The sequence below is a fragment of the Helianthus annuus genome, chromosome 2 (assembly GCF_002127325.2).
Source record: "Helianthus annuus cultivar XRQ/B chromosome 2, HanXRQr2.0-SUNRISE, whole genome shotgun sequence".
NCBI lineage: Eukaryota > Viridiplantae > Streptophyta > Magnoliopsida > Asterales > Asteraceae > Helianthus > Helianthus annuus.
The window spans coordinates 132,388,336-132,406,884 of record NC_035434.2 but is presented as its reverse complement, the minus strand read 5'-3'; the positions used below and the strand labels follow the sequence as shown (position 1 = coordinate 132,406,884).

General features: G+C 37.1%; 1 protein-coding gene and 1 non-coding gene across 2 annotated transcripts; both read left to right on the top strand.

Moving 5' to 3' along the window:
- Nucleotides 1-1,383: 1,383 nt before the first annotated feature.
- On the top strand, nt 1,384-1,490 carry LOC118489923. The gene has a single exon (XR_004887935.1). It is a non-coding gene; the product is annotated as a small nucleolar RNA R71 (small nucleolar RNA).
- Nucleotides 1,491-8,073: 6,583 nt separating this feature from the next.
- On the top strand, nt 8,074-14,567 carry LOC110922258 (lysophospholipid acyltransferase 1). The gene is made up of 8 exons (XM_022166565.2): nt 8,074-8,449; nt 10,092-10,147; nt 10,836-11,056; nt 11,583-11,988; nt 12,942-13,027; nt 13,148-13,211; nt 13,309-13,418; nt 14,208-14,567. The coding sequence occupies exons 1-8, from the start codon at nt 8,151-8,153 to the stop codon at nt 14,343-14,345; spliced, it is 1,380 nt and encodes a 459-aa protein (XP_022022257.1). The 5' UTR covers nt 8,074-8,150; the 3' UTR covers nt 14,346-14,567.
- Nucleotides 14,568-18,549: the final 3,982 nt, after the last annotated feature.

The following is an 18,549-nucleotide window of genomic DNA, read 5'->3' as shown; positions in this document are numbered from 1 at the left end:
GAATTCACTGACTTTGACTAACAGATTTTCAGCGATACCTTGTGGATATTTTACGGACCTATCGGCGAGTTGTATGCTCATTTTTGTAGGGCTTGTTTTTCCTAGGCCGAGTCGGTTGAACATTGATGCGGGCATGAGGTTTATGATAGCCCCGAGGTCGGCTAGTACATTACGAATGGGGGATTCCCTAATCGAACAAGGGATTGTGAAGCTTCAAGGATCGATATTCTTTTGTGGGAGTTTGTTGAGTAGCAAGGTGGAGCATTCTTCGCTTAAATTAACTAATTGCAATGATTCAATTTTCCTTTTGTTAGTGAGGAAGTCCCTCATAAATTTTGAATATTTAGGCATTTGGGTTAGCACTTCAATAAATGGAATATTAACATGCAATTGTTTTAGTAATTTTTCGAACTTTGTGAATTGATCATCGGTCTTTTGACGGACTAGCTGACCGGGGTATGGAATCGGAGGATTCTTGGTCGGTTCTTGATTTGGTGTAGGAGTCGTCTCTTGTTGGAGTGTTGACGAAGTTGTGGCCTGGCTAGACTGGCTCGTTTCAGCTGAAGGCAATGGGGCCTCTTCGTGACCCACGGTACGGTTTCTCAATGTGATGAGACGTACTTGTGCCTTTGGGTTGGTTTCGGTATTACTTGTTAACACGCCTTGTGCTCTCTCGGAGAAATTTTGAGCTATTTGATTTAATTGTTTTTCAATGTTTTGAATACTAGCTTGTTGATTTCTAAAATTCGATTCCAATTGTTGAAATCAATCCGAGTTTTTCTTTTCGGTGTCGGAGATGAGGCGAGATACAGTATCTTCAAGCCTCTCTCGTCACCCTTGTTGTTGAGAGAAGTTTTGTGACTCATTTCTTGGTTGCTGAAAGTTTGTTCGTTGGTTTAGATTTTGTTGGTTACTACTATTGCTAGGTTCTCTCCAACCAAGGTTAGGGTGGTTATGCCATCCTTGGTTGTAGGTACCCGTTGGAGGACCCGACGGCCTAGGTCTATTATTAATGTAGTTTACCGTTTCTATTTGATCATCTAATTCTTTTATACAACTCTAATTTTCATGTGGCCCACCACACCCTTCACAAGCCATAACCGAGGCCGTTTTTGCCATTTCTACTTTTTGATTTTTGAAGAAAGGGCCTCGATTTGGGCTTGTAAAGAAGTGCTTTCATCAACCTTATGGGCGCCCGAGGCAATAGATTTATTGCCTCGGGGGGTGTGCCACTGAAAATTGGTTTGAGCAATTTCGTCAATTTGATTATAAATTTCATTTGGGCGATGATTAACTAAAAGTCCCCCGGAGCTAGAGTTAAGTGTTTGTCTTGTGTGTGGCAACAATCCATTGTAGAAAGTGGATACATGTTGCCAAACCGCAAGACCATGATGAAGACACTTTCTTACTAGCTCCTTGAACCTTTCCCAATTTTCATATAAGGATTCCCCATCTTCTTGTGAGCATGTATTAATTTCAGTCATTAATTTAGCCGTTTTAGCAGGAGGGAAATACTTATATCGGAACTTTTGGGCTAGTTCATCCCAGGTGTTTACCGAGCCAACTGGGAGGGCATTAAGCCAAGCCTTAGCTCGGTCTTTTAATGAAAATGGAAACATTCGAAGGCGGATGGCGTCATTTGATGCTCCGTTGATCCGAAAGGTATCACATATTTCCAAAAAGTTTGTAATATGCAAATGGGGATCTTCATCCGCAAGCCCGTGAAAGTTTGCGGAATTTTGGAGCATTTGGATCAAATGCGGCCGAAGTTCGAAGTTGTTGGCATCGACATTCGGTGCATTGATAGCAGCGCTAAGATTATCTACGGTGGGCCGTAGGTAATCCATGAGGGTACGTTGGTCCGCCATCGGAAGTAGGTCCCCCGAAACTTTCTCTTGGTTTTTAGCTTTACGTATTTTTCTTAGAAAGGGTTTGGGTTCGTCTAGAGGCTCTTTTATGTCTCTGCTGCAACTGGAGCTCATACACTACGTAGAGGGTTTAGGTGTGGCACCTGGGTTCCAAGTCCAGTAATAAAAACAAAAAAGAAAGTTGGTCAGACGGTTCACCACGGCCCCGTGCTCAATGAACACGGCCCGTGGTTGGAGATACAGTAATTATTTTCCAGATCCCTGTTACTGGGAAGTTTGACACGGCCCCGTGTTGCACCGACACAGCCCCGTGCTCAGCTCTCTGTAACTCGGAAAATAAAAACTGCCAGTAATAATGTTGGGCACGGCCCGTGTCCGACCAGGCACGGCCCTGCAGAAACTGAAAAATTAGAAAAATCCTAAAAAAGTAGAAAAACAAGAAAAACTGATTAGGCCGTTGATTTAAAGCTTTCTTAAAATCCTTGTGTCTTCGGCAACGGCGCCAAAAACTTGATGCGTGTGTGGTGTACTATATTTTTATGTATATTTTTAGTCCTTTTTAACCACTTTAGTCAAGTTTTAAATTTATAAAACACGATATTTACTAACACCAAACACACATATGGGCAAGTGCACTCATCGTGAGCGTAGTATATTGTTGGTAAGATACCGAGGTCGTCCAAGGACACAAGAGCTTTTAATACCGATTTATCCTCAACGTCTATTCAAATCAAAATTTTAGAAAAAGGTTTTTAAACTAGAAAATAAAAACTAAAATGCTGAAAATAAAAATAAAAATAAAAATAAAAATAAAAATAAAAAATAAAAACAGATAGACAAGATGAATCACTTGGATCCGAATCGCCTTTAGTGTAACCTTTGATTATTTTCGCACTTTTGCACTTTTTATGAGATTATCTTAGTTACTATAGGACCCTCTTTTGAAGGTGACGTTACCCTCAACCCAGTAGTTTGAGTCAACAAGGATACAATCCTAAAGGGTCGGATTATTGAAAGATAATTAATTAAGTTATTAATGCATAATGTGGTAGGGCCCTCTTTTGAAGGTGACGTTACCCTCGGCTAAGTAGTCTGAGTCAGCAGGGATACAGTCCTAAGTAGCCTGGTTAAAGTTTTAATAGTAGTTTACATATGAGGGGATTAAAGAGTTTGGACCCCCGCCATCTAATACCATTGGGTATTGAAGGAGGTCCTACTAAATTTGACCCAGGTCCTTGCAGGATCTATACACTGAACAAGGCAAGACTCTTACCAAACCATTCCCTTAACCCCCGACCAGGTAGCCAACATATTTCCATATAGACCGTGGAGATATGAATGGTGTAAATCTTTTATTTATATAGACAGTAAAATAATGCCAAGACACCACGGACAAATGATAAGGAAGACTCACCTTCAACATAAGAAACTAATTATTAAGTCATTAATACATAACCAAATAAACAGTGCGAAATGATTAAAAATAAAAAGTATTACACTAAATGCTTGTCTTAGCCAAGTGATGTAAGAGACTTAGTCAAACATGGCCTTTGATTGTCAAAAACTCTTACGATCAATCTTGGATCCCGAGACTACTACACACACTCTATGATGGATGATGGATGATGGTGGTGGATGATGGTGTTGTGGTGGTGGTGGTGGTGGAGTGTGCGTGAAGTGTGAGAGAGGTGGTTTGCCAAGGGATGATTTGCAAGTGAGCCAAACACCCCTATTTATAGCTTGCACAGAAGCCCGGACACGGCCCCGTGTCCATTGTGCACGGCCCCGTGTCCACCCTTCTTCTCTTTCTTCATTAAATTCAGTTTGTCTGCATTAGTTGACCACGCCCCCGTGTCCGCCGGGCACGACCCCGTGTGCAGAAGCGTATCTGTACTATCAAGATTTCCCTAGATTCTGCGAATTTTAGAGTTGACCACAGCCCCGTGTCCGCTGGGCACGCCCCCGTGGTGGGTGATAGAAGCTTCTACAGCTTTGTCTTTTCTGCAGACACTTGGGCACGCCTCGTGGTCATTGAGCACGGGGCGTGTTCAGCTTTCTGTTCTCTTGTTCTTGTTTGGGAGGATGCGGTCGAGGGGTCCGGCATGCCACGTTTATTCCTTTTCTTGTATTTATGTTAGATTTAGCTGTCTTTTTGCTTCTTTTGTTCATTTGAGCTCATTTAATCCTAAAAATACAAAAGGAAGACAAAAACACACTTTTTCCAACATTAGTACTAAAAAGGGTTAGTTTTATGCCACAATTGATGTAATTTATATGTTGCATTTTGCACACACCAATTAGACATTTTGTTTTCAATAATTAGGGTTTATCCCTATCAATGTATTATCAAATGAACTTGGATTTTATCCCCATAAATTATTCTTATAAAAGTTTGGTGTTTTACTCTGATAAAAATATTTCCTAACTACGGTTCTGATGTATTCCGCTGCCAAATTAATAAATACCGATACCACCCGCTCTGAGACTCGTGGCCGCCCGCTCCTGGGTAGGGGTTAGGGGTTGCGACATCTGTCGCACCCCATGCTCATGTCAATGTACAATATATCACATATAGGATGGTTCCGTTGGTGATACGATGACACTCCAGTGCTCTGTCAGTGATACAAAGTCGTTAAAAAAGTGCCAAATTTTAGACCAAAACTTGTTTTTAGATATTCACACTCTCACTTACACCCACGATGAGGCCCATGAAAAAGATCTCATGACTATAACTCTTGATTTCATGGTTGTGATTTATATGACCTTATGATATAGCTTGTAGATAAGGCTTTACCTACACAAAATCAAACTCCTTAAGTCATTTTAGTTAATTATAATGTTCCCACTCAACAATTTTCGATTAGAATTCATGAAATTTATTACAATTAAATAGCTTAATAAAAAAACGAATAAACTTGTTGTTTTATTTATTACAATGGTTACAACAACTCTGAACTCTTCAACAAAGCCGTATCAGAGGGGGCGACCCTAGCTTTTTAGTCTCTTAGATCATAAGTTGGCGTAAAATTCCCCCCAAAAGCAACAATTTTGAACCAAAAGCTTGATTCATAAGTCTTAGTAAGAGAACCCAAACAAATTACGATTTTGGGCAAAATCTGGTTGTACAAGCTTGAGGATTTTGGTCCAACATTTGTGTTGCAGATCGAGGGCATACACAAGCTAGAAGATTTTAGGTCATTAGAATAGAAATTTGTACCCCATGTGTGTACTTAGGAGTTTGAGTAAAACACAATTAAAGAAGCTTACCAAATATATTAGCTTCTTGCTTATAAACCATTCCGTGGTTTGTTCGCCCACCAACATTAAACAAACTTTGCTATTTTTTTTCTTTCTAGTTGCATGCTAAACTTAATGGTTTGAAAATCCATATCTCATTCATTTTAACTTAACATAGACACATATTAGCTCGTTGTGAAGTGATGTACGTTAGGTGTAATATAATTTAGGTATATATTTTAAGCCCTTTTTACACTTATTAGTCAAGTTTTAAATTTATAAAACACGATATTTACTAACACTAAACACACATATGGGCAAGTGCACCCATCGTGGACGTAGTATAGTGTTGGTAAGATACCAAAGTCGTCCAAGGACACAAGAGCTTTTAGTACCGGTTTATCCTCAACGTCTAATCAATCAAAATGTTAGAAAAAGATTTTTAAACTAAGAAAATAAAACTAACTAAAATGCTGAAAAATAAAATAAAAAAAAAGATAGACAAGATGAATCACTTGGATCCGACTCGTGTGTAGTGTAACCTTTGATTATTTTTGCACTTTTGCATTTGTTTAAGAGATTATCTTAGTTATTGTAGTAGGCCCCTCTTTTGAAGGCGACGTTACCCTCAACCCAGTAGTTTGAGTCAGCAATGATACAATCCTAAAGGGTCGGATTATTAAAAGATAATGAATTAAGTTATTAATGCATAATGTGGTAGGCCCCTCTTTTGAAGGCGACGTTACCCTCAGCTAAGTAGTCTGAGTCAGCAGGGATACAGTCCTAAATAGCTGGGTTAAAGTTTTAATAGTAGTTTAACTTATGATGGGATCAAAGAGTTTGGACCCCCGCCATCCAATACCTTTGGGTATTGAAGGAGGTCCTACTAAATTTGACCCAGGTCCTTTGCAAGATCTATACACAGAACAATGGCAAGACTCTTACCAAACCGTTCCCTTAACCCCCGACCAGGTAGCCAACATACCTCTATATAGACCGTGGAGATATGAATGGTGAAAATCTTTTATTTTATATAGACAGTAAAATAATGCCAAGACACCACGGACAAACGATAAGGAAGAATCATCTTCAACATAAGAAACTAGTAATTAAAGTCATTAATACAAAACCAATTAAAAAGTGCAAAAGATTAAAAATAAAAAGTATTACACTAAACACTTGTCTTCACCAAGTGATGTAAGAGACTTAGGCAAACATGGCCTTTGATTGTCAAGAACTCTTACGATCAATCTTGGATCCCGAGACGACTCACACACTCTTTGATGGACAATGGATGATGGTGGTGGATGATGGTGTTGTGATGGTGTTGTGATGGTGGTGGGTGAAGTGTGAGAGAGGTGGTGTATCAAGGGATGAGTTGCAAGAGCTCCAAACACTCCTATTTATAGGCAGAACAGAAGCTCGGGCACGACCCCGTGTCCGCTGGGCACGGCCCCGTGTCCATCTGACTCTCTCTTCATTAATTGTAATTCGCAATTACAATAAATGCGCCTGCAGGAAGTTGACCACGCCCCCGTGTCCGCTGGGCACGTCCCCGTGTCCGCTGGGCACGTCCCCGTGTCCGCTGGGCACGGCCCCGTGGTGGGTAGCAGAAGCTTCTATGAGTTTGTCTTTTCTGCTGGCACTTGGGCACGGCCCCGTGCTCACTGGGCACGGGGCGTGTTCAGTTTTCCGTCTTCTTTGTATTGCTTGGGAAGATGCTGTCAGGGGGTCGGACATATCACTTTTGTTCTCTTTCTTGTATTTATGTTAGATTTTGCTTTCTTTTTGCTTCTTTTGTTATTTTGAGCTCATTTAATCCTGAAAATACAAAAGGAAGACAAAAGCACACTTTTTCCAACATTAGTACTAAAAAAGGGTTAGTTTTAAGCCACAATTGATATAATTTATATGTTGCATTTTGTGCACATCATGAAGCTTGCAACGAGGTGAACACAAACCTACAAGTTTCTAATTATATGAATCATATACAAATATACCTATTTGTGTCCAAAATTGGTAAAACAAACCTTTTTTCACCAATTTTTTTAACCCCTCACATGAATGAGGATTGATTAAAAACACATAAAAAGTCTAATGAAACCTCATCAATTGAATCTCACACGTGGTATATAACTACTAATTAACCTTTAAACCTTCCATTGTGTAGCATACATAGGTTACTAACTTACGCTACAACTCGATTTCTTTAAACTGGTTTGCCATTTGTGAAATCCCTCAATCTCCTCATGATCATGTCCTTTAAAGGTCTTGTACACCATCCTGATTTTGCAAAGAATTACACCCCAAAATTACCCATTCGAAGCAACAAAATTTCAATTCCAATTTGTATTAACCAGAAGTTTTAATCTTTAATGAAAAATAATGCAATATCAATTTTAAGAAATTATCTAAACCAAAAAGTAACAATAACCTTAATGACAAAAAATGCAGTTACAATAATTTCGAAACCATTAACACCCAACTACCAAATACTTTCATAAAGTGATAAACCCTAATTAGAGTGGTGGGTGTGAGCGTAGCCAAGGAGCGTTGTTGGTCCTTTAACGCCGGATATACCACCCCGGATTGATGTTTTGGTGGGTGCGTGGCAATAGTGCTTAGCGTGAGGCGCTAGCCTGGAGTGACGTGTCTAGCAATGGTTGGCTAGATGTTAATGATCGTTTGGCTAGCCGTTTATTTGACAATAGTTAGGTGCCACATGACACCTCAACGTCGGCCTGCCCATACCCCACTTTTTTAGGTGTGGACTGATGGAGCTCACACCTACCACCTGTCAAGCAATACCCCCAACCCAAACCCCTCCACTTTCACACCCCATAGTCTTGTAATTATAAATGTTTAATCACAACAATATTATTTTTGTCTCCATTCCTACATAAAATAAAAAAAAAACAATTAACATAAAAAAATAAATAAACTAATATTATTTTATGTTTGTTCTCTCGATCGAGTGTCGATTTATACATCATCTGACTTCCTCGTAAACTCAGTCCATCCATCCAAACCCCAAACACAACAACAATGGAAATGGAATCAATGGCGTCGGCGATCGGAGTATCAGTTCCGGTACTCCGCTTCCTCCTCTGTTTCGTCGCCACCATCCCCGTCAGCTTCTTCCACCGCCTCGTCCCCGGCGGCGCCACCGCCCGCCACCTCTACGCCGCCGTTACCGGCGCTCTGCTCTCCTACATTTCATTTGGGTTCTCTTCGAACCTGCACTTCTTCGTGCCCATGTTGATTAGTTATGGATCAATGGTTGTGGTCAGGAAATGGTGTGGTGTGATTTCGTTCTTGTCGGCTATGGGGTACCTCATTGGATGGTATGGTATGCTTGTTGTTGTTGTGTTTGATTGTTGGTGTTTTAATGATGTTTGTGGTTTAGGGTTTAGGGTTTTGTTTATGGGATTTGGTACTTTTGTTAGCATGCAAGCAAACCCGAAATATTTATATGGGTATTCGGGTAGTGGCGGAGCTTGACCCAAAGTTCCGAAATATTTATATGGGCATTCGGGTAGTGGCGGAGCTCGACCCAAAGTTCCGCGTGGGCCGAAAGTTTACGAGACCTATTTTTTTTTTTCCTATCGTTATGTTTCGGTTTATATGTTTGGGTGGCGATTCAGTTCGCGTTGGGTCAAATAATAATAACTCCAAATATCTAATTAATATTCACTCAAAGTTCAAAGAACCGTTTTTACACGTAAAAAAAAATTAAATTGTTTAACAAACAAAGATCTAAAATATTCATGATGATTCGTATGAAAACTAGTTTCAAGCTTTAATAAAAACCTACTTCAAGTTTAATAACAATTATAAAACTTTACTAATAGCCCTATTCTTCATGTATTTTTTAACTCAATAAGATAATACCTATATATAATTTTTTTAGGGGCCGGGAATTTTTTGGCAAAATAATTGGATGGGGCCGACCTCTATATTTTTTAAAATGAAAAATTGGAAACTAACGCTACTAACCGAAATGTCGGCTAGGGCCGAGGCACCCCCGAGCCCCTTGTAAGCTGCGCCTATGGATATGGTTATGGGACTGGATATGGGATTAGTTTTGAAAAGTTTCACGGGTTTAGGACAGGCATGGTATTAGGTGATACTAGTCTTGATTATTGGAAAAATGCATACCCATTTACTTGATCCATCTTGGTAAAATTTTCTTTTTATAATTTTTTTTCTCTTTTTTGTCCTTTGTAATAAAAATTTTCTACTATTTTACTAATTTTTAATTTTTGTATTTCTAATTTTTTTGGTTAATAAAATTATATAATAATTTAAATGGTCAAAAATATATTTGGAAATCCGAAAAAGGTAATTTTTAACAGACTAACGGGTATACCCTATATCGAACTATACCGATGGGTGTGGGGCACGAGTTTACAATTGGGTATAGAAGTACAGAACTGATATCACGATATTTGTCTCAAACCCGTCCTATTGACATCCTAACTGATATTACAACTGGGTATGAAACTGATACCTGACGGGTGCGAGACATGATTTTACAACTGGGTATGGATCTGAGATTACCAATATATGTCTCAAACCTGTCCTATTGCTATCCCTAACTGCATTTGTGGAGTAAATGTTAGGGAAATAAGGTGTACATTTTTTGCATGTATTTAATAGAAGTGACAAAATCTCAGTTGCAAATAAGGTTACTATTTAATGTTGAATTTGACCTCATCAATGATAATTAGTACTCTCTGAATTTGGCAAACTTTTACATATTTGTGAAAATTTTGGAATCGTATACGTTTTGAACTGTTGTTGGAAAGTCAAGATTGATATTAGAATTTATACGCGTAGACAAAATATGTGTTGACGTAAATACTTGGCTCTATCTCATCATCTGTTATCTCTCTGTATCGTTCTGTTTTCTTAAGATGTCATGCATTTAGAACACTGTAAAATGAAGTATTTCTTATTGTTTAACTACTACTGTAAAATATGCAGCCATGTATACTACATGAGCGGAGATGCATGGAAGGAAGGCGGAATTGATGCTACAGGTAAGCACTTTTTATAGTTCATCCCTAGTTAAGAGTAACCTCTTTTAATCAATAATCCGATTTGTTCAAAATACTCAAAACCATTGCATTTTACATTCTTTAAGTTTGAGCAAAATTGCAAGCACTGTTCTTTAATTAACGAAATTACACTAGATGTTCTTTATAATCATGCGTTCTTTATAATCATGCGTTGTCCTTTTACCCAAACCCAATCAATTATTTATGTTAACTCTTAACATGTGCCACTCACATGAGGGTATAATGGTCATTTTCACTTAAAATATATCTTCCTCTTGAAGCTTCACGAGTAATTTTAATTTTCTTGTTTTAGTTATCAAGTGAAAATGACCATTATGCCCTCATGTGAGTGCCACGTGTTAAGAGTTAACAGAAAAAAATAACTGGGTTAGGGCAAAAGGACACCGCATGATGAGAAACTGTAACATAAAGGCCATCCAATGTAATTTCCTTAGTTAAAGGACAACGCCTGCAATTTTACTCAAACTTAAAGGAAGTAAAATGCAATTTACCCTTCAAAGTATTAAAACTATATGTGATCCTCAAAAACAAAGGCGTTGCACATGTGATGTGCGCGCCTCGCGCACTGGTTTTTGTGATCAAAGCGCATTTTAGCGCCTCACGCCTTTAAAAACCAAGCAACTAACCAATCTCTAATGCTTTTATGTAGGATCGCTTATGGTGATAACATTGAAAGTGATTTCATGTGCCATTAATTACAACGATGGATTATTAAAAGAAGCAGATCTTCGTGAATCCCAAAAGAAAAACCGCATACTTAAGTTGCCATCTTTAATCGAATATGTGGGATATTGCTTATGCTGCGGAAGTCACTTCGCTGGTCCGGTTTACGAAATCAAAGATTATTTGGATTGGACCGAAAGAAAGGGGGTAATAAACCGAGTTATCTGCTTATATTTTTAGTTGTTTTGTAATAAATCTCAAGAGTAAAATGCCATTTTCGTCCTTGAGGTTTGGCCAGTTTTGCGACTTTCGTCTAGAGGTTTGTTTTTCCGCATCTGGATCCAAAAGGTTTGACATCTTGCCATTTTCATCCGGCTCGTTAACTCCAGCCATTTTTCGTCGTTAAGTCAAGGGTATTTTCGTCTTTTTTGTTAACTTAAAGGGCAACTCGGTCTTTTTCACTTTATGTAAAAGCATTTAGCATAATGTACAAGTATTCAAAATACTGAATTGCCGTTTGCGTTAACAAAAAAGACGAAAATACCCCTGATTTAACTGAGAAAACGGAGTTAACGAGCTGGATGAAAATGGCAAGATTTCAAACCTTCTGGATCCAGATGCGGGAAAACAAACCTTTGGACGGAAATCGCAGACCAAACCTCAGGGACGAAAATGGCATTTTACTCAATCTTAATATAATATAACAATATTTTTCTTGATAATTATATCTCAGATTTGGACAAAGTCCGAGAAAGGCACACCATCACCATTTTTGCCAACACTACGAGCGATTCTCCAAGCGGGTTTCTGTATGGGTTTGTATTTATATCTATCGCCTTCGTATCCGCTTTCAAGATTCAGTGAGCCGATATATCAAGAATGGGGATTTGTGAAACGTCTGACCGTCCAATACATGTCGGGCTTCACCGCGCGTTGGAAATATTATTTCATTTGGTCTATCTCAGAAGCTTCTATCATTATTTCGGGCTTCGGTTTCAGTGGCTGGACTGACTCTTCTCCACCCAAAGCCCGATGGGACCGTGCGAAAAACGTTGATGTTTTGGGTGTTGAGTTTGCAAAGAGTTCGGTTGAGTTACCACTCGTGTGGAATATCCAAGTCAGCACATGGCTTCGTCACTGTGAGTTTTTATCCAAATGCCTTATTTAATTATATTATCTAATATTTTTAATTTTTAATAATGGGTGTGTCAATCGTGTCGGGTTAGCGGGTTGAAATGTTCAACCCGAACATGACCCATATATATTTATTCGTGTCAAAACATCAACCCTAACCTGCACACACATAAAATTGTGTAAACGGAAAACGACCCATTTAACACATTTATTTAAACATGCCAAACAGGTTGTAATCAAGTTACAGACATGTTATAAACGGTTTAGCGGGTCGACCTGTTTAATTAAACGGGTTAATCAGGTCAACCCGAACACGACATGTTTAATCAAACAGGCCAGCCAGTATACAGCCCATTTATTAAACGGGTTAGATATGACCTGTTTATTAAACAAGTTAGCGGGTTGACCTGTTTAATTAAATGTGTTAAATAAGTCAATGCGAACATGACTCGCTTATTAAACGGGCTAAGATACGACGACCCAAAACCTGATTATTTTCATGTTTAGGGCTGTGTTAATTGCCACCACTAATTTTTATTTTAGAGTTAAATGCCATTTTAGTCCCTATGGTTTGGGCCATTTTGCCAGTTTAGTCCAAAGGTTTCATTTTTAACCTGTGGGTCCAAAAAGGTTTCACAGTTGCCATTTTAGTCCACTGGGTTAACTTCATCCATTTTTTCTGTTAACGAGAAGGCCAATTTGGTCATTTTGTATGTAATTATGTTAACTAAAAGGGCAATTCAGCCATATAAAATGACCGAATTGGCCTTCTCGTTAACAGAAAAAACGGATGAAGTTAACCCAGTGGACTAAAATGGCAAATGTGAAACCTTTTTGGACCCACATGTTAAAAATGAAACCTTTGGACTAAACTGGCAAAATGGCCCAAACCACAGGGACTAAAATGACATTTAACTCTTTTATTTAAAATAGCACCTCTAATTTTATGTGTTATCAGATGTTTATGACAGACTTGTTCAAAAGGGAAAGAAGCCTGGCTTTTTCCAATTGTTAGCAACACAAACTGTTAGCGCTGTCTGGCATGTAAGTTTATATTATTACATTCAATTTTCTCATTTTCTTTATATAATTATAAATCTAAACTTGGTTCAGCCGAATCTCCAATCATTTCTCGACTGTGGTTAACATTTATGATAATGACAGGGATTATATCCTGGGTACTTGATATTCTTTGTTCAATCTGCTTTGATGATTGCCGGGTCAAGAGGTAACAAATCGATTAACCGCTTCTTCATGACTTGCTTTTAAGATTAATTAACATTTATTCAATTGGCTTACTATTGTTTTTATTTGTCCATGAACAGCCATTTACAGATGGCAGCAGGCGGTTCCGCCAACCGTTAAGAAGTTTTTGATGCTCATGAACTTTGCTTACACGCTTCTTGTTCTTAACTACTCCTGCATAGGTTTTATGGTTAGTGTAATTCTTCTTTAGGCCTTTTTTGCATTTTTTTGACCATTATAGATAAAGCTTGGAGGTCAAATCTGTTCTTAATTAAAAACATATAAATTTAATATGTTTTTTTTTACAAAATAACTATCTTTCTTGTGCAAATTCGAAAAAAGAACTAGTTTTTTAATCAATTTATACAACATTTGCAAACGAGAACCCAAGTATGGCTGGTTCAGATTATTACATGTTCTATATGTTTGACCTTAAAACCCAATTTTAATTTTTTTTTAAAGTAAAATGCTATTTTCGTCCCCGAGGTTTGTCCAGTTTTGTGACTTTAATCCAAAGGTTTGTTTTTCTGCATCTGGATTCAAAAGGTTTAAAATCTTGCCATTTTCATCCGGCTCGTTAACTCCATTCATTTTTCTCCGTTAAGTCAGGGATATTTCTGTCTTTTTTGTTAACTTATAGGGCAATTCGGTCTTTTCAAGGGTATTCGATCTTTTTACATAAAGTGAAAAAGACCAAATTGCCCTTTAAATTAACAAAAAAAGACGGAAATACCCCTTACTTAACGGAGAAAAATGGATGGAGTTGACGAGCTGGATGAAAATGACAAGATTTTAAACCTTTTGGATCCAAATGCGAAAAAAAAAACCTTTGGACGAAAGTCGCAAACTGACCAAACCTTAGGGACAAAAATGGAATTTTACTCAATTGTTATAAAGTTTTCTTTCATAAACCAAGGATATTTGAAGTATACTACCGGTTAGAACTCGATTTTAAGCTGTGTTTACTTTTATGACGCAGGTATTAAGCCTACACGAAACACTGGCTGCATACGGAAGTGTATACTACGTTGGAACCATCATTCCAGTGGCGTTGATCCTCCTCGGGAACATAATCAAGCCAAAATCGGCCCGATCCAAAGCCCGGAAAGAGCAGTGAGGTTTATAAAACCACATCTCTCCCTTAATCCCAATGAAAACGCAAAGGATGGAGATTTGCCAAGTTTAATCATTTCTTAGCTAGGATTAATGTCAAAAACATTTTGCTTTTTAGTTCTCGGTTTTACTACCATTATCAAAAATCATCATTGTGTTTTCTATCATCACTCTTTTTTTGGGTGGACATGTTGAGTTTATCCTGAGGGAGCATTATTGTTATCAATTTCTTTGACAAAGAGGGGTGGGGGGTTGCAGCCGACCCGCCTTGTATCTAGCTTGTGGTTTGCTTCGTAGCACGTTTTCAAAAGAGAAGGTGATTGGTTTGAAAACTTGTAGGGTCTTTGTTCCTTCTTATTTTCAATGTTTTGCTTTGCTTGCACTTATTAGTCTTGAAGCGAGGTTAGCTGGAATAGTGCTGACCTGTGGCCAAATTATTTGACAAAATGGCATTTTTTTTCTCACCTCATTATGGGGATATAAGTCCCAAAATCATTGGAAAAATGCCATTTTTTTCACACCTCATTATGGGATATAAGTCCCAACCATGAACCACCACCATCACCGGCGCCACCACACCGCAACCATGACCATTACCACCAGCATCACCACCTCACCATGTTTGCACACGCGCAAAGCAATAGTGGGTGTTGCTTGGATAAGGGTTTGGTGATCTATAGCATGAAGTTGCTACAAATGGAATATTTGGATGTGGCAATTATGATCTATTTTACTTGTGAATGGTTTGATTCGGGTTGTGTTTTTTTTTTTTCTAAAATAGGTCGAATATGTAAAATGTGTTAGAAAGTCGTCCAACGTTTATATTTACCGACTTTAATTTCTTTAAATAACTTTGATTTGAAGATTCAAAACATATACAATGGGTCACAAAATTCATATACATTGGGTCAAATTAAAACATATACATTAAATTGTGGCAAAGTTGGCAAATGTTGAGCGTTCACTTGGTAGAAAGCAAAATTACGCATAGCCTATAAGACTAACACGGCCACGAACGAGACTCATGGACGTGTGTCGCTCAAATTTGTTTGTAGTGAATTTGGTTTGGGCGTTTGTCTGGACAGATGGGTCAAGAACAGGAGGCACGGCCCCTCCAAATATTAGTTCTTTATTAAATATTTTATGATTTATGATTTAAGTGTACAAAATGTTTATATGTTTTAAAATTTATATACAGTTAATTTATTAATTTGTGAACTTCGGTAATATGAAGTTTGTATAAGATATTAATTTGTAAAATTTACAAAACAAATATATGAATAAAATTTTATAATATATGATATATCTTTATATATTTAGCCTGGTGACATCTTAGGGGTGTGATAGACCATGAGGTCCTAGATTCGATTCTCACAAGGGGGGTTTTTCTATATTTATTGGGTTTGGTGGTGGTTCCGTTGGTAACACGATGATACTCCAGTGGTTCATCAATGATCCAAATTTGCCGTTCAATAAATATAAATATATATAGGGGAAGGTTCATTTAAGAAGAAATTAAGAAAAAGAAGAAAGGGCATAACGGTAAAACATTAAATAGTTCATAACTCCTCCCATTAATTATGTTATCTCTCATTAATAAAGTAAAAAACATTTTATACTACACATTTCAAAATTTGTCCTACATATATCTTACATTTACCGAAATTTACCCTACGTATATCTAAATTTATCATACACATTTAAGAATTTATCCTACACATACTAAAATTTGTCCTACACATGTCGAAAATTGTCATTCACCATAGATTATTTTATCTTGAAAGAATATATTTAAAAATGAGTTACAAGTTTAATTAGTTAGCTAATTAATTACAATTTTAAATTTACCTATATGCCCTTATTAATTACATTAAATACACATATTAAATGAAGTAAAATGAAGCATTTCTATTGTCTTAAAACTTATTATTTTTATTCTTACAAAATTTTTCTTCTCATTTGAACCTTCCACTATATATATATATATATATATATATATATATATATAAAGTATATCGTACATTACGGCTTAACGTACTTCACGTACGACAACGTGCGTGATTTGTTCTATAACATACGTGATTAATGTTTTCAATATGCGTGATTATTGTGTTTCAACATGCGTGATTTTGGATTTTTGAGTTATAACGTGCGTGATTTTAAAATGAACGTGCGTAATTACCCGTCGTACGTGATGTATGTTAAGCCGTAATGTACGTTAACCTTCCTCTCTCTCTCTCTATATATATATATATATATATATATATATATATATATAGGATTAGGTTCAAACGTGAACATTTTCTCCAGCGTGAACTGCGTGAACTTATCTGGGCCCTTGATTTTGTAGATGATAGATCTTAGATCAATGGCACAATTGTAATTAAAGGTTTAATAAATTTAATTTAAATTTTAATGAAAAGGGTAAAATAGGGAACTTTCATATTAAAGATATGGAAACTAATTAATTTGTAATCCCCTAAAATCATGTATCAGTTTCAATATATTCTAACAAACACACATACACCGCCACACCAAATCGTCTGCAACAAAAAGTCATACTCGTTCCTCTTGACCAAAAGCGTGACATGATATGGAGTTTCATTCAAGCGCATTTGAATTCAAGAATTCTTGTTTTTCTTTCTGCCTGCAAGCAGGTAATTTTTTTAATTTTGTTTTTCAGTTTTTTATTTTGTTTTTTTGTTTTGTAATTTGGAGCCTGTGACGCCTATATTGATGCAACAGTTTGTTGAACAAAGATCAGTTCTTTTTTCAACTGATGTGTCTTCAAGGGGCCTGGATTTCAACAAGGGGGTCGATTGGGTTGTTCAGGTGATCTACGGTTTTAATAGAAGTGATAAAACATAAAAGTGTTGATGTTCGAAACACGATCTAGTCATAAGCAATGAAATCTTCCTCCGAGTCTCATCAACAATCTCCAGCGAACTCAGTGTGCGTCCAGATGATGGACAACTCCAGCGATTGAAAGTTTAGATTGGATTTAGGTTCCATATGATGAATAACTCCATCGAACTCAGTGTGCGCGTCCAGACATAATGAATTTAGGGTTTAATTGGTCGTATTTGGGGTTTATTTTGCATTTGGGCCTTTTATTCTTATGGATTTATTTAGAAAAAAAGTGGACTTTTCCTTATTATTGGGCTTTTCCTTATCAATTGTTTGATAATTTGGCTTTGCTGTTGCCTGTTAGTTGGATTTTTTTTTTTTTGCTATATGAATTGAAGGTTTTAGTCGTTTAGGTGTTTTATACGTTATAACTTAACTATGTATATATTATTGTCTACTTTCGCCTCTTAATTACAATTGTAGAATGATATAAATACTTATAGTATTTCTATGCTTTGTTTTTTTTCCTTTGACATTGAAGGTTCAAAAAGCGGAGATACGAAAGAATGAGTGGAAATACTTCGTTCATTACCTTGTAAGTTTTACACTGTCTTTTTACTTTGCTTTACTGTCCCACAAGGATAAATGTACTGTTTAATTGTGAATTTACAATGATGTATGATGGAAGGAATGTGACAGGCCGTGACTTGAGTCAAAAGGTGTTATAATATAGTTTTTGAGGGTGTATACGACAAGGCACGAGAGGTCTGTTCGTGGACCCAAGGTAAACCTGTGACATTTAGGCGCTGTACACATGTGTATTCTGATTTTTGCTCTGGTTTTAAGGCGTTGTACACATGTGTATTCTGATTTTGCTCTGTTTTTAAGGCGCTGTACACATGTGTATTCTGGCTTTGCTATGTTTTTAATGCGATGTACACATGTGTATAGCGTCTGTTTTTGTGATATCTCATATTTTTTTTGTGTATTGAATGTGTAAAGTTGTTGATGTACACTTGTGAATTATGCAAAGTACTAATTGCTGAGTTTTTTGTGTTATTATAGGAGACGTCGTAAACGAGGAAAATGGAGATGGAAGGTCGATAAGGATGATTCACGTATGAGGTCGATAAGGATGATTCGCTTATGTTTGTTTGCTTGGTCGATAAGGATGATTCAGCATACAACGCGGCGAATAGTTGTAAAAGACTATGTCTTTTTTATTTTTCCGATTATGTTGCGTTTATTGTTTTCACGAAACTGGAACTTGTAATTGTATGTTTTTTTTTTTTTTGGTTTGGCAAACATTATGAAAATTGTTATTTGCTTAATATAAAATAGTTTACAAGTTTTGTTTATAT

What these genes read in the sequence shown, in the direction of transcription:
- LOC110922258 (XM_022166565.2), top strand. Translation starts at nt 8,151, where the DNA reads ATGGAAATGGAATCAATGGCGTCGGCGATCGGAGTATCAGTTCCGGTA. An exon ending in AGGCGGAATTGATGCTACAG is followed by an intron (nt 10,148 to 10,835) that starts GTAAGCACTTTT and finishes GCTTTTATGTAG; the next exon opens with GATCGCTTATGGTGATAACA. An exon ending in GATGATTGCCGGGTCAAGAG is followed by an intron (nt 13,212 to 13,308) that starts GTAACAAATCGA and finishes GTCCATGAACAG; the next exon opens with CCATTTACAGATGGCAGCAG.